This window comes from Erythrolamprus reginae, chromosome 2 (assembly GCF_031021105.1).
Source record: "Erythrolamprus reginae isolate rEryReg1 chromosome 2, rEryReg1.hap1, whole genome shotgun sequence".
Classification (NCBI taxonomy): Eukaryota; Metazoa; Chordata; class Lepidosauria; order Squamata; family Dipsadidae; genus Erythrolamprus; species Erythrolamprus reginae.
This window is the reverse complement of record NC_091951.1, coordinates 354,164,770-354,180,375: the sequence shown is the minus strand read 5'-3', so window position 1 is coordinate 354,180,375 and position 15,606 is coordinate 354,164,770. Positions and strand designations below refer to the sequence as shown.

At 44.1% G+C, this 15,606-nt stretch overlaps 1 protein-coding gene across 1 annotated transcript in view; it reads right to left on the bottom strand.

Annotated features, from left to right (window-relative positions):
* IL11RA (interleukin 11 receptor subunit alpha) overlaps positions 1-11,383 on the bottom strand; it is a 61,426-nt gene extending 50,043 nt beyond the window's left edge. The window contains 2 exon segments of the mRNA XM_070743667.1: positions 9,099-9,212; positions 11,294-11,383. Of these exon segments, the coding sequence (XP_070599768.1) occupies positions 9,099-9,212; positions 11,294-11,377 (198 nt within the window). The 5' untranslated portion in view covers positions 11,378-11,383.
* Positions 11,384-15,606: the final 4,223 nt, after the last annotated feature.

The window sequence follows — 15,606 nt, the reverse complement described above, 5'->3', positions numbered from 1 at the left end:
ACGAGCACACAACCAGATACAAACTCAAAGTAAACCACTCCAAATTCGACTGTAGAAAATACATCTTTAGAAATACGTCTTTAGTAACTGAGTAGTTGAGGCATGGAACTCACTACCCGACTCTGTAGTATCATCACTGAACCCCCAAAACTTTACGCTTAGACTCTCCACTGTTGACCTCTCCTGATTCCTAAGAGGTCAGTAAGGGCAGTGCATAAGTGCAACAGCATGCCTTCTGTCCCCTGTCCTAACATTTTCTCTCTTACTAGTATCATGCATATAAATATTATATCTTATAAATAAATATTATGTCAAATACATACTTGACAACTAGATAGATGGATAGATGGATAGAGAGATAGAGAGAAAGATAGATAATAGATAGATGATAGATAGATAGATAGATGATAGATAGAGAGATAGATAGATAGATAGATAGGAAAGAAGATAGATAGATAGAAAGATAGATAGATGATAGATAGATAGAGAGGAAAGAGAGCGATAGACAGATAGATGATAGAGAGATAGAGAGATAGAGAGATATAGATAGATAGATAGAAAGAAAGATAGATAGATAGATAATAGAGAGATAGATGATAGATAGAGAGATAGAGAGATAGTGAGATAGAGAGATAGAGAGACAGAGAGATAGATGATAGATAGGTAGATAGATAGATAGAGAGATAGAGAGATAGATAGATAGATAGAAAGAAAGAAAGATAGAGAGATAGAGAGAAAGATAGATAATAGATAGATAGATGATAGATAGAGAGAGAGAGAGATAGATAGATAGATAGAGAGATAGAGAGATAGATGAGAGAGAGGAGAGAGAGAGAGAGAGAGAGAGAGAGAGAGAGAGAGAGGAGAGAGAGAGAGATGGATGGGGTGGCTTCATAGGGTTCATGTTCATCTCCTCATTCGGCATAAAAGGGCCTGTTTGGCTGGGAGCTCTGTGGATCTGAAAACAGGATGACAGGCCAGTAACCCAGTTAAATCTGCTTTGCTGGTGCAGCAATTGGATTACTTTAATCTTTACAAGGCCGGCTGCGAAGGTCAAGCGTCCTTCATCTTCCAGGAGCTGCTCAGATCTTTCCTGCAGATACTGCAGGCCATAAACTCAGTCCAGACTTCAAGACCAGCCCTGCCCACCCACCCACCCTCGGCCCCTGGAAGGATCAGAGGGCAGGGTGAAAACTCCCCCCCCAGCTCATGGGGGGCTGTTCAAGGGCAGATAATCCTCCGCTTGCAGCCAGGACTCGGATCACAATTTTTGCTCTCTCTCTCTCTGTCTTTGCAGTATTTTTATCTTTATTAATTATTTACATTAAGAAAAATACACAAATACCATAAAACAAAGAAGAACAAAACACAAAACACAACTTGTACAGACATATAGATATCATTGTTCATAATTACAGTTATATATCAAGTCTTAAACACTCAACAATTTACACATTTGCCAACCTTCCTGTAGAAATCTTTTTTCATACTGAATCAGGCCAAAGCCCATGGAGTCCAGCATTCTGTGTCCCAGAGTGGCCCACCAATTGTCCATGGGGATCTTGAGCAGAAAGAGAAGGCAAGACCCTCCCTTTCCCTGGACCCCCAACAAATGGGACCCAAGGGAACCCTGCCTGCCTCCACCAACACAGAGGCGGCACTTGGACATCCCTTTCAATCACCACCTATGATTCACTTGGCATCCATGAATCTGTCCAATGCTGCCTTGAGGCTCTCCAGGCTGACAGCTGTCACGGCCTCTTCTGGAAGGGAATTCCATCAACCAAGGACCCTCTGGGAGAAGAAATATTTCCTTTCTTTGTCCTCACTTTCTTACCTGTGAGCTTTAGGTAAGGCCCCCTCGTCTGAGTATTGTGTGATAGAGAAAATAATTTTTCTCCATCCACCTTTTCTATCCCATGCCTGATTTTATACACTTCGATCAATTCCCTACTTCAACGCCATCTTTCAAGGCTGAAGAGACCAAGGCCTTGCAACCTGGTTTCCTAAGGGAGGGGCTCCATTCCCTTGGTCATTCTTATAGCCCCTTTTCTGCCCCTTTCCCAGTTCCATTATCGAAAAGAGGCCTCCCGGCCAGACAGAGAAATGCAGCTGGGCCTTGGACCCCAGGCCTCCTCTTGGCCCCACCCCCTTTTCCCCACGCAGCCCCTGCCTGCAAAATAAGCCTCCCTCTCTTCTGCATTGCTGGGCTGGCCCAGGAGTCCGTCCTGCATTCCAGGAGGGCCAAACAGCCTGGGCAGCATCTAGAGCGCTGGCTTTGCAGACAAAAGGCCCTTTCGGTCTCCTTGGCGCTTTGCTCAGACGGAACGTTGGCAGGAAAACCAGCCTGGAAAGGAGGAGCGGAGGAGTGGGTTCGGGGGAGGGCCTGGGCCATTTCACCTCTCCATTCCCAAAAGTGAGGAAGCCAAACCTGGTGGAGGGAGGAGGTGAGGAGGGTGCGAATCCTTACGGAGAGTCAGCCTCTTTTGCCCCCAACCATCTGGGTCCCTATCTGACCCACCTGGGAAGGATGGAAGGCTCACTCAACCTGGAGCTGGTGGTGAGATTTGAACTGCTGAACTACAGCTAGCAGTTACCTGCAGTGCTGCACTCTAACCACTTCACCGCCCTGGCTCAGTGAAAGAAAAGGAAGGAAGGAAGGAAGGAAGGAAGGAGGGAGGAAGGAAGGAAGGGGAAGGAAGGAAGGAAGGAAGGAAGGGGAAGGAAGGAAGGAAGGAAGGAAGGAAGGAAGGAAGGAAGGAAGGAAGGAAAGGATGTGTGACTTTCTATCCCAGCCTTTTCTTGCCAAGAGCCGGTGCATCCATCCCCACAGCTACTCCGCTCAAAAAGAAGATGCCAGGAGGGAGAGGGGCCTCTTTGCACTCCAGCTGCACAGGGTTAGGTCAGGGGTAGGCAAAATTGGCTCTTCTATGACTTGTGGACTTCAACTCCCAGAATCCCAGTGCCAGTCATGCTAGCTCAGGAATTCTGGGAGTTGAAGTCCACATGTCATAGAGGAGCCCCCTTTGCCTACTCCTGGGTTAGGTGGTACCTGAGTCAACAGCAGCAACTGTGAAAGGTCTTCGGAGAGCCAGGAGGCTGCTTCCCATCTGCCCCCCCCCCAAATCCCCACCCCGCAACTATGGCAAGAAAGGTTGTTACAATGGGGCAAAACTAACTTAACCACAGTCTTGCTTAGCAACAAAAGCCAACAGAATCTTGAGCTGCATCAAGAGGGAGACAATCTAGGACTAAGGAGGCGCTAATACCACTCTATAATGCCCTAGTCAGACCACACCTAGAGTCCTGCATTCAATTTTGGTTCCACACTACAAAAAAGACATTGAAACTCTGGAAAAAGTGCAGGAGAGAGCAACCAGGATGATCAAGGGACTGGAAACCAAAACATACGAAGAGAGGTTGCAGGAACTGGGTGTGGATAGTCTAGCAAAGAGAAGAACCAGGGGAGACAGGATAGCAGTCTTCCAATAGTTGAGGGGCTTCCACAGAGAGGAGGAGGGGGTCAGGCTGTTTTCCAAAGCACCAGAGGGCCAGACCAGGAGCAACGGATGGAAGCTTTCCAAGGAGAAATTCAACCTGGAAATAAGGAGGAACTTTCTGACAGTGAGAGCGATCAACCAGTGGAACTCCCCAACACTGGAGACCTTCAAGAAAAGACTGGACTGCCATAGGTCTGGGGTGGTGTATAGGGTCTCTTGCACCAGCAGGAGGTTGGACTAGGAGACCCACAGAGCCCCTTCCAATACAAACTCTAAATAAATAAATATAATTTTCTGCAGAACTTAGCTGCATAGCAACAATGAAATAAAATCCTTCACCTGATTGTCATGCCAAATGATCCCAGATATCTGGGGAGGGTCACAACCCCACCTCCCAGGGCATTATGGGAGTTTTAGCTTGAAAAATTGCTCTCCAACAAAGAGAGAGAGAGAGAGACAGAGAGAGAAACAGAGAGAGACAGAGAGAGAGACAGAGAGAGAGACAGAGAGACAGAGACAGAAAGAGAGAGAGAGAGAGACAGAGACAGACAGAGACAGAAAGAGAGAGAGAGAGAGAGACAGAGACAGACAGAGACAGAAAGAGAGAGAGAGAGAGAGACAGAGACAGAGAGAGAGATGGAAAAATAACAATAGTGTGACTGGAGCCGGCGTAATAGGAGCATGAGCTGCCCTCCACCCCCCTCTGTGTCCCCCCCCGCTGGGCTTTTGGCTGCAGCACCGAACAGCTGCCCGGACCCCTTCCCCTGTCGGCAGAAGCAGAACCAAAGATTCATTCTCCCAACCCCACCGCCCCAAATGCAAGGGGGCCGTCTTTGGGGCTGGTCTGGCAGGCAGAAGCGTAAGAGAAGCCCCCCCTTCTGGTGTGTTTCCCTTGGCTGGGGCTCTTTTCCTCCCTCCCCCCCACCCAAATTAGAGCTGCTAAGAAAACACAGGGGGGGGGGGGTTTGGAGCCGATGGAGGAAAATCGTTTTTGCTGGATCCAAGGTGCTGGCCCTGTTTCTTTAATCAAACCCAGATGATGGTGAAGCTGCCTTGCCAGAGAAAGAGGATGCAAAGCACCCAGAGGGGGGTGGTGGTGGGGGGTGGTGGTGAAGGAAGAATAAAGGGGGTGCTTGTCTCAGGCAGGCCGGGGTTTTTGTGGGGGGGGGCTGGCTGGCTCCTGAAGTCGGTGGATGGGGCCAGGAAAGGCGAGGGGCTTGGCGAAGGGGAACGCTGCCCCCCCCGAAGGAGGCTGGCTTCTGATTTTGCAAACTTGACACGCATCCAAGGCCAGCATTGCTCTGGCCCCCCTGGCCATGAGGAGGCACCTGCAAACATTCAGGCATCTCTCTCCTCCACTCGAAACAGAATTCCCTACGAAACTAGACTTACAATCCTGGGCCTAGAAAGCTTAGAACGAAGATGCCTTAAACAAGATCTAAGTCTTGCCCACAAGATCATATGCTGCAACGTCCTACCGGTCAAAGACTACTTCAGCTTCAAGCCACAACAACACAAGAGCACACAACAGATTTAAGCTTAATATTAACACCACTCCAAACTTGACTGTAAAAAATACGACTTTAGTCATCAGGTTGTCGAAGCGTGGAACCTCATTACCAGACTCAAGTGTATCATGGGTGGTGATTGAAACGGATGTCCAAGTGCTGCCTCTATGTTGGTTGAGGCAGGCAGGGTTTCCCTTGGGTCCCGTTTGTTGGGGGTCCAGGAAAGGGAGGGTTTTGCCTTCTCCTTCTGCTCAAGTTCCCCATGGACAATTGGGGGGGCCACTGGGTGACACAGAATGCTGGACTCCATGGGCTTTGACCCCATTCAGCAGGGCTTTGGAGTTCGCCTTTAGTCCCCTAATCATCTTTGTCACTCGGTTTCTGCACTTTTTCTGCATCCTTTTTGCATCACGGCGACCAAAACAGAACACCCTACGAAACTAGACTTACAATCCTGGGTCTTGAAAGCTTAGAACTACGATGCCTTAAACATGATCTAAGTATTTCCCACAAGATCATATGCTGCAATGTCCTGCCTGTCAAAGACTACTTCAGCTTCAACCACAACAATACAAGAGCATGCAACAGATTCAAGCTAATATTAACCGCTCCAAACTTGACTGTAAAAAATATGACTTTAGTAATCGCGTTGTCGAAGTGTGGAATTCACTACTGGACTCTGTAGTATCATCCCCTAACCCCCAACATTTTACTCTTGAGACCTCACCTACAAAAAGATATTGACAAAATTGAACGGGTCCAAAGACGGGCTACAAGAATGGTGGAAGGTCTTAAGCATAAAACGTATCAGGAAAGACTTCATGAACTCAATCTGTATAGTCTGGAGGACAGAAGGAAAAGGGGAGACATGATCGAAACATTTAAATATATTAAAGGGTTAAATAAGGTCCAGGAGGGAAGTGTTTTTAATAGGAAAGTGAACACAAGAACAAGGGGACACAATCTGAAGTTAGTTGGGGGAAAGATCAAAAGCAACATGAGAAAATATTATTTTACTGGAAAGAGTAGTAGATCCTTGGAACAAACTTCCAGCAGATGTGGTAGATAAATCCACAGTAACTGAATTTAAACCTGCCTGGGATAAACATAGATCCATCCTAAGATAAAATACAGAAAATAGTATAAGGGCAGACTAGATGGACCATGAGGTCTTTTCTGCCGTCAGACTTCTATGTTTCTATGTTTCTATGTTTCTTAGACTATCCACGGTTGACCTCACCAGATTCCTAAGAGGTCAGTAAGGGGCATGCATAAGCGCACTAGTGTGCCTTCCGTCCCCTGTCCTATAGTCTCTCCTATATCTCATATTTCTTCTCTACTATCTCCTCTATAACCTTCATTGCGTATTATTGTGTATTGGACAAAATAAATAAATAAAACAAATAAATCAAAGAAACCCTAAATCAGGCACTGGCTGTCCAAAAGCAGAATGTGAGAAACCTGCTCCTAGGCCCAGTAGCCTTTAACGTATCCTTTTTTATTAAAAAAATAATCTTTATTCATTATTTAAATGAGGAAATACCATAAAACAAAGACAAAAACAAAACACAACTTATACAGACATATAAATACCAACGTTCATAATTACAGTTATATATCAAATCTTAAACACTCAACAATCTACACATTTGCCAACCTACCTGTTGACATTATTGCTACAGTTTTAATTTTTATTTATTTTATCTGCCTACTAGTTTTACATTGCTATGTTATATATTGTTACCTAAATCTTCATCTTTACTAATCTCAATCATATTACCTAAATCATAAATTATCCAAAGTTAATTGCCAAACCACAATTTTATTTTGTATATCTAGTAAACGAAAGGAATAACAAGATTGCTTACATTTTTTATCTTGTACATAGTCTCAAATTATGAGGACTCTGTTGTTGTTGTTGTTATTATTATTAATGCCAAGCCTCTGCTCATCATATGTATTTTCCATTTGCTTCTGGGTTCAATTCAATAATAATAATTAATAATAATAATTTATTAGACTTGTATGCTGCCCCTCTCCGGAGACTCAGGGCGGCTTCACAACAAATTGTTAATTATGACCTATAAAACCTGATATGGTTATTTGAGGACTTTTTCTATCCATCACATCAGGGAGGCATTTAATAATAATAATTATAACAGAGATGGAAGGGACCTTGGAGGTCTTCTAATCCAGCCCCCTGCTTAGGCAGAAAACCTTACACTACTTCAGACAGAGAGTTATCCAACATCTTGGATGCTTGGGAAAAAACTTCACAACTTCTGGAGGCAGGCTGTTCCACTGGTTAATTGTTTTGACTGTCAGAAAATTTCTCCTTAGTTCTAAGTTGCTTCTCTCCTTGTTTAGTTTCCACCCATTGCTTCTTGTCCTGCCCTTAATTGTTTTTTGATCTCTATGACTTCTTTTCTTTTAAAAAAATATTATTTGAATTCACCAGCCACCCAACGTCTCAGGGAAGAGACGGATCATTATATAAATTTGCAGGAAATAAATAAATGTGCATGTTTTCCTCTTTCGAAATGGGGAACAGCTGCAGAGAAATTGTGAGCGTGGATTCCGTCTGGCAGAAAGACACAGCAGGAAGATTCATCCCATCAGCTCGTTTCACTAATGGGCCACCGGGTCAGCAGAAGGCAGCTAGCCCACAGCAGCCAAGTCCAGATTGTGAAACTCATCAATGGCAAAAGCCAACTGCTTGACGCATCCAAGCCAGAAGTCCCCAAACTTGGCGACTTTGTGGACTTCAATTCCCAGAAACCCTTAGCCAACTAGAGCAAACTTTAAAGGTTGTGGACTTCAACTCCCAGAATTCTTTAGCCAAATGCTGGTTGAGTAATTCTGGAAGATGAATGAATGAATGGATGGATGGATGGATAGATGGATATCACATACTTTTGCTGAATATTTAAAATTAATCTATATATAAAATTAGATAGATAGATAGATAAGATAGATAGATAGATAGATAAAATAGATAGATAGATAGATATATCACATACTTTTGCTGAATATTTAAAATTAATCTATATATAAAATTATATTCCATTTACAACAACACAAAGATTGGAACTCCAGCCTGAAGATGGTGAATGTGATTTCACCGAAACGTCGCATAGACATGCAAAACATTACACAGGGCAAAACCCGAACTCAGAACAATCTACATATATATATATATATACTATATATATATATATATATAGATAGATAGATAGATAGATAGATAGATAGATAGATAAGATAGATAGATAGATAGATAGATAGATAAGATAGATGGATAGATAGATAGATAGATAGATAGATAGATAGATAGATAGATAGATAGATAGATATAGGGAGGGAAGTGTTTTTAATAGGAGCATGAACCCAAGAACAAGGGGGCACAATCTGAGGTTTGTTGGGGGAAAGATCAGAAGCAACGTGAGGAAATATTATTTGACTGAAAGAGTTGTAGATGCTTGGAACAAACTCCCAGCAGACGTGGTTGGTCAATCCATAGCAACTGAATTGAAACCTGCCTGGGATAAACATAGATCCATCCTAAGATAAAATACAGGAAATAGTACAAGGGCAGACTAGATGGACCAGGAGGTCTTTTTCTGCCGTCAGTCTTCTATGTTTCTAAATAAATAAATTACTTTATTGTTATTGTATGTACATTGCAGGTGGTTGGGTGGGTGGGTAGATAGATAGATAGGTAAGTAGGTAGATAGGTATGTAGGTAGGTAGATAGATAGATAGGTAAGTAAGTAGGTAGGTAGGTAGATCGATCGATCGATAGATAGCAATAGCATTAGTATTAGCATTTAGACTTATCTACTGCTTTGTAGAGCTTTGACAGCCAGCCCTGTCTAAGTGGTTTACAGCCTCTTGCCCCCAACAATATGTGTCCTCATTTTACTCACCTCAGAAGGATGGAAGGCTGCGTCAACCTTGAGCCTACCGAGATTCGAACGGCCAAATTGCTGGCGGCCAGTGATCAGCAGAAGGCTCTTGCAGTACTGCCCTCCAACCACTGTGCCACCGAGGCTTTTCAACCTTCTGAAATCCAGATTCCTGGATGACTCACCGTCACGAGATCCCTTCTTGCTACATTTTCATCAGGATGCCTGGAAGGGTGAAGCCCTGCAACGGACCATCCTCCTGGGTGGGAATTCCGACAGTGGCAGCAGAACCGGAGTCTCTGGAGAGAAAGAAGCAGCCAAGGAAGAAGGTGAGTCGACGGGTCCCAGGAGAATGTTACTGGATCTGATCTGGGTCGGTCACTGGAGCCAAAGGTTTCTTCTTCCAAGCTTTCAAACTCATCCTGGAGCCCATCTTAAGTCTCTCTCTGTCTCTGTGTCTCTCTCTCTCTCCCCCCCAAATATCTGCCTAGGATGTTCTATGTCTTGTATTTAGAATGGCCTGGCACGGCATGGCATGGAATATAATAGAATATAGAATGGGATGGAATGGGATGGAACAGAATATAGAATGGGATGGAAGAGGACAGAAGAGGAGGCTTGGAAAGACCTTGGAAGTCTAGACCAGTATTGGGTTCCTACCCTATTTCTACTATTTTTTTCTCATCACTCCCATCACCCACCACCTCCCACTTAGGACTGTATGACTGTAACTTGTTGCTTGTATCCTTAAGATTTATATTAAAATTGTTTCCTGGTTGCTTATTTGATCTCTGTGACAATCATTAAGTGTTGGACCTCATGATTCTTGATAAATGGATCTTTTTCTGTTATGTACACTGAGAGCATCTGCACCAAAGACAAATTCCTTGTGAAGACCAATATAATTCTATTCTATTCTATTCATTCTGAATTCTACTCTGCTCTGCTCTATTATATTATATTATATTCTACTCTATTCTTCTCTACTCTATTTTGGATTCTCTTCTATCCCATCCTATCCCATATTCCTATTCTAATTCTAATTCTAATTCCATTCTATTCTATTCCTCCTCAGTTCTAGGGTGCTTCTCTCCCTGGTTAGTTTCCTTCCGTTTTTTAATTCTCCCGTTTTGCAGAAGACGCTGACTCGCCTCCCTTTTGTGGTTCCTGGTTGTGTGTGGTTTTGAGTTGTTAATTAGGGTGGACAGCTATTAAGTTGTTCTCTTGTGACCGCATCAACCATCTCGCCCTATCAATGCAATGTGCAGAAGCGTCCAAGGCACAGACTCTGGGGGGGGGGGGGAGAGAGAGAGGGGATGGGCTCCAACACAAACCGGGAATCTTGGGGGGGAAATGAACCTTCGGCCCCCGGTGACCGACTCAGATGGGATCTGAGTTAACTTCTGTCTGCACAATCACACGCTTTGCCCGTAAAGTCTTGGCAACGCGGCCCACGTTTAGCTGGGAAGAAGGACCGGGAAGGGGGCTTCCAGCCTCCGAGAACCCCCTGGGGGGCCCCTGGCCTTCCCATAGCCAGATCTGCCCCCCCCTCCTTCCCCCACCCTTTTATTCGTGACCCCCCCTTCTTTTTCTTTAAAAAAAACATAATCTTTATCGAGTATATACAGAAAAGAAAAAAAAGACAAACACACAGTCAAATGCACAAACACATAAAAAGTCTATATATTTGTAATTGTGCAATTGTTTATAAATCCAAGTATATGTTTATCTATCTATCTATCTATCTATCTATCTATCTATCTATCTATCTATCTATCATCTATCTGTTTGTCTTTCTCTCCCTATCTCTCTATCAATCGATGTATCTATCGATTGATTTATTGATTTATTAATTTATTGAATTATCAATTCATCATTTTATTGATTTATTGATTAGACTTCTATGGCACCCTTCTCCTCAGACCCAGGGTGGCTCACATCAAGAATAAATAGAGAAGATCTAGAAATCTAAATCTAAAAACATCCTAAAACTCCAATTTCTTAAAAGCCAGTCGCTCACATTCACTCAATCATACATGTAAATGTTAAACTTAGTGGCCCCCAAGCCTGTGGGCAGAGGTGGGTCTTTAAAGCCTGACATATATCAATATAAAAGACATTCAACGTACTTGTCAACTATCCTGGTGCCCCTTGTCTTCTACAGCCTATTTATTATCCTGTAGCTGAAAACCTTGATGGTCACCCAAAGGATCTTGTGCCAGGATGTTCCCTTTACTAATCACACTGACTGTATGAATTGTTTTATTTAAAATTTTAGTATGTGGTACGCCAGCCAAAGTTGTAATGGAGCTGGACAGCTTACAGTAAACAAACAAGAAACAAATAGGCAATACATAAATTTAAGGAAAAATTAAAATACCAAGGCAGAGCGGGTGAAAAGTCCATCGTAGGGTGAAAATATTGCCCAAGTGCAGCAGGCATTCTGAGCTTCCATGTTATTCATTTACTGGATTTCCAGTCTGCCCAGGGACCCAATTCTGAGCACTGCAATGTACACTCCTGCCTCCCCCCCCCCCCCGAGTCCATAACTCGAGTAACACAGATAGAAAAAGAAAACAAACTAAATCAACACAATATTTGCTCATTGCAAAATCAAACGCAAAGGAAAACTTCTGATGTTACAATGCAGCCCAAGGAAATCTAAACACTGGGAAACCAGAGAACGTGAGCTCAGCGCTGCCCGAAGGCTCCGGGACACAGCCAGGCCTTTCACTAACTTTCTGGAAACCAGGGGCGGGACGGGAGGGGTTGTTGTTGCAATCTGTGTGTAACTTGGAAACATAGAAACATTGAAGATTGATGGTGGAAAAAGGCCTCCTGGTCCATCTAGTCTGCCCTGATACTGTTTCCTGTATTTTGTCATAGGATGGATCTATGTTTATCCCAGGCAGGTTTAAATTAAGTGACTGCAGATTGACCAACCACGTCTGCTGGAAGTTTATTCCAAGCATCTACTACTCTTTCAGTCAAATCATATTTTCTCACATTGCTTCTGATCTTTCCCCCAACTAATCTTAGATTGTGTCCCCTTGGTTCTTGGGTTCACTTTCTTATTAAAAACACATCTCTCCTGAAACTTATTTAACCTATTTAAATGTTTCAATCGTGTCCCCCCTTTCCCTTCTGTTCTCCAGATTCTACAGATGGAGTCCATGAAGTCTTTCCTGATACGTTTTATACTTAAGACCTTCCACCATTCTTGTAGCCCATCTTTGGACCCGTTCAATTTTATCAATATCTTTTTGTAGGTGAGGTCTCCAGAACTGGACACAGGATTCCAAATGGGGCCTCACAATAACTTCATTATTTTTGTTTTTCCAGCCAAGAAAAAATAATGTATTTATTTTGTTATTTATTTGTTTTGTTTTGTCAAATACGTATTAGCAGTACACAGAGATAAAATAATATATATACTGTACATGATACTAGTAAAAGAGAAACATGAGGACAGGGGGCAGAAGGTACTCTGGTGCACTTATGCAGGCCCCTTACTGACCCCTTAGGAATTGAGAGAGGTCAACAGTGGAGAGTCAAATGGTAAACTTTTGGGGGTTCGGTGACGATACTATAGAGTCTGGTAGTGAGTTCCATGCATCAACTACTCAGTTACTAAAGTCATATTTCCTACAGCTGAGTTTAGAGTGGTTTACTTTAAGTTTGTATCTGTTGTGTGCTTGTGTGTTGTTGTGGTTGAAGCTGGAGTAGTCATTGACAAGAAGGACATTGTAGCAGATGATTTTATGGGCTGTGCTTAGGTCTACGCTTTCTAAACCTAGGATTGTAAGTCCAGTTCTCAATTCCTGCCACCCATGTCCTCCCAATGTCTCACCAGGAGCAGCGTCTCCCCCCCCCAAAAAATGTTTACCCCTTGGACACCTATTCCCCCCCACACACACACTTTGTGCCTGGCTGTGGGTTCTAATCCTGCCTATAGAAACCCAACAATTCCTCCCCCACTGACAGGTTCAAACATCTTGGCCAGTTTCCAGTCTGGCTTTTCTGAAAACTCCCCCAATTGTGCCCAAGGCAGCTGCTGCAGGGGCTTCTGCCCCCTCCCCTCACTTTCCCATGAAGAAGGGGTGGTGCAGTGGTTAGAGTGCAGGACTCAAGATACTTCTGCTGATCACCGGCTGCCAGCAGTTTGGCAGATCGAATCTCAGAAGGCTCCAGGTTGACTCAGCCTTCCCTCCTTCCCAGGTGGGTCAAATGAGGACCCAGATTGTTGGGGGCAAGCGGCTGACTCTCTATAAACCGCTTAGAGGGGGCTGGAAAAGCACCGTGAAGCGGTATATAAGTCTAGTGCTATTGCTTTTGCTCTCTCAACCAACAAATGCTCTATCTTACACATTGGCAAAAAGCATCAGAATACAAAATACAAACTTGGTGGAAATGAACTTGTAGATGACCCTCACTCTGTCAAAGATCTTGCAGTAGTCGTATCTTATAAACAGGTTCTTCTGTATCCTGGCAGAGAAACAATGGCATCCCCCCCAACCTCCCCCCCTCCCAATGCTGACATACATCACTTGGGGAAAGGAAGAGTTGCGCAGAAACTAGAATTCCTTTCGGTGCCTCTACAGAAAGTCACCAAGTTCTTCATTGGAAGAAAATAGCAAGGTTTCCATATACTCAGGAAGTCTTTTGCACGATAATCAGGGCGGTATATAATCTTTTCTTCCTGAAAAGCTGCACTGAGTAAGTTGCACTTCTCAGAGGACCCAAGAACTGGGGCCTCTGATCCAGGCATGGCAGGGGCGTGTGTTTGGGTGTGTGTGGAGACTTAGCAGAAGAGGAAGGAAACTCTTTGGGGACAGTCCCAGCTTCTCCCTTTCTCAACAGGAAGGGAAGCCAGCCAAAAGGACCGAGTTGGCATCTCATGGTTACGTTGTGCCCCTCGGTGGTGTAGGGAAAAGAAGGGGGCCTGACCCCTTTTTCCTGGGGAGGCCAAAGGCTGTGCAGGGCTGCCCTTCCTTCATCCAGAGGGTCCATTTGCATGCAACCAAAAAAGCTAATGCAATCTAATGCAATAGGCTGCATTAACAGAGGGATAGAGTCAAGAGCATGCTAAGTGTTAATACTCCGCCCCGAGTCCTCAGAGAGGGGCGGCATACAAATCTAATAAATAAATCAATAAATACTGTATCCAGGTTTGATCGCCACGATGCAAAAAGGATGTGGAGACTCTAGAACGAGTGCAAAGAAGAGCAACAAAGAGGATTTGGGAACTGGAGGCTAAAACATATGAAGAACGGTTGCAGGAACTGGGCCTGGCTACTTTAATGAAAAGAAGAACCAGGGGAGACATGATAGCAGCCTTCCAAGATCTCAGGGGTTGCCACCAAGAAGAGGGAGTCAAGCTATTCCCCAAAGCACCTGAGGGTAGAACAAGAAGCAATGGGTGGAAAATAAAGAAGGAGAGAAGCCGCTCCAAGTCTCCGGAGAGGGGCAGCATACAAATCTAATTAATAATAATAATAATAATAATAATAATAATAATAATAATAATAATAACAACAACAACAACAATAATAATAATAATAACTTAGAATTAAGGAGAAATTTCCTGACAGTCAGAACGGTTGATCAGTGGAACAGAAGTTGCCTCCAGAGGTTGTGAATGCTCAAACACTGGGAGTTTTTAAGAAGAGGTTGTGTAACCATCTGTCTGAAGTAGTGTAGGGTCTCCTGCCTAAGCAGGGGGTTGGACTAGAAGACCTCCAAGGTGCCTTCCACCTCTGTTGTTGTTATTATTCTGATTGTTATTCGGATTATTATTCTGAGGAGGAGAAAGATTATCTGCTCAATCTGATGGACCATGTTTTTTCCCTCCGTGTGGAAGAACGTGCACAGATTGAAAGTTTCTTCCGGAGATTTCTTCTCTCCCTACACATTGGACAAGCAAATGTGCTGCCTGCTGCAAATTCTCCCTGTTTCCCAGTATTAAGCACAGCATCCCCCCCTCGCCCCCTCCCGCTCTGCCATCCTTCACTGCAGCTTGGCAAACAATCAGCCGAGATAAATTATGACTCTGCAAGAAGTAAACACTCGCAAGGCGGAGAACTTGGGAAGGAAACTTCAGGCACCCGACAGCGGCTCCCAGATGGAACAACACCGGAGGAAGAAAGCGGGAGGGAAAATGCCACCCGGACCGGATCACGTTCAGCAGCCCAGAAAGGGAAGCTGTGTTTGTGTGTGTGTATTGTGTGTGTGTGTGTGAGCTCTGCAGGGAAATCAAGGCCAAAACTTTGCAAGAGTGCTCCCCCCAATTTTTTCTTCTTAAAGTCATGGCCCCCAGGCCTGCCGCCAAAGCCTGCCAAGAGAGAGGGCTCTGTGCATGCCAAGAGAGAGGGCTCTGTGCGCCACCTCCAGCACATGTGCCATAGGTTCACCAACACGGACCCAGATGGTTGGGGGCAAGAGGCTGATTCTGTGAAGCGCTGAGAGAGGGCTGTCAAAGCACTGAGAAGTGGTAGATAAGTCTAAATGCTATCTATCTATCTATCTATCTATCTATCTATCTATCTATCTATCTATCTATCTATCTATTTATTTATTTATTTATTTATTTATTTATTACTTAGATTTGTATGCCGCCCCTCTCCGAAGACTCGGGGCGGCTCACAACACGTGGAAACAAATCATAAATAATCTAACAAATTTAAAATTAAAAGA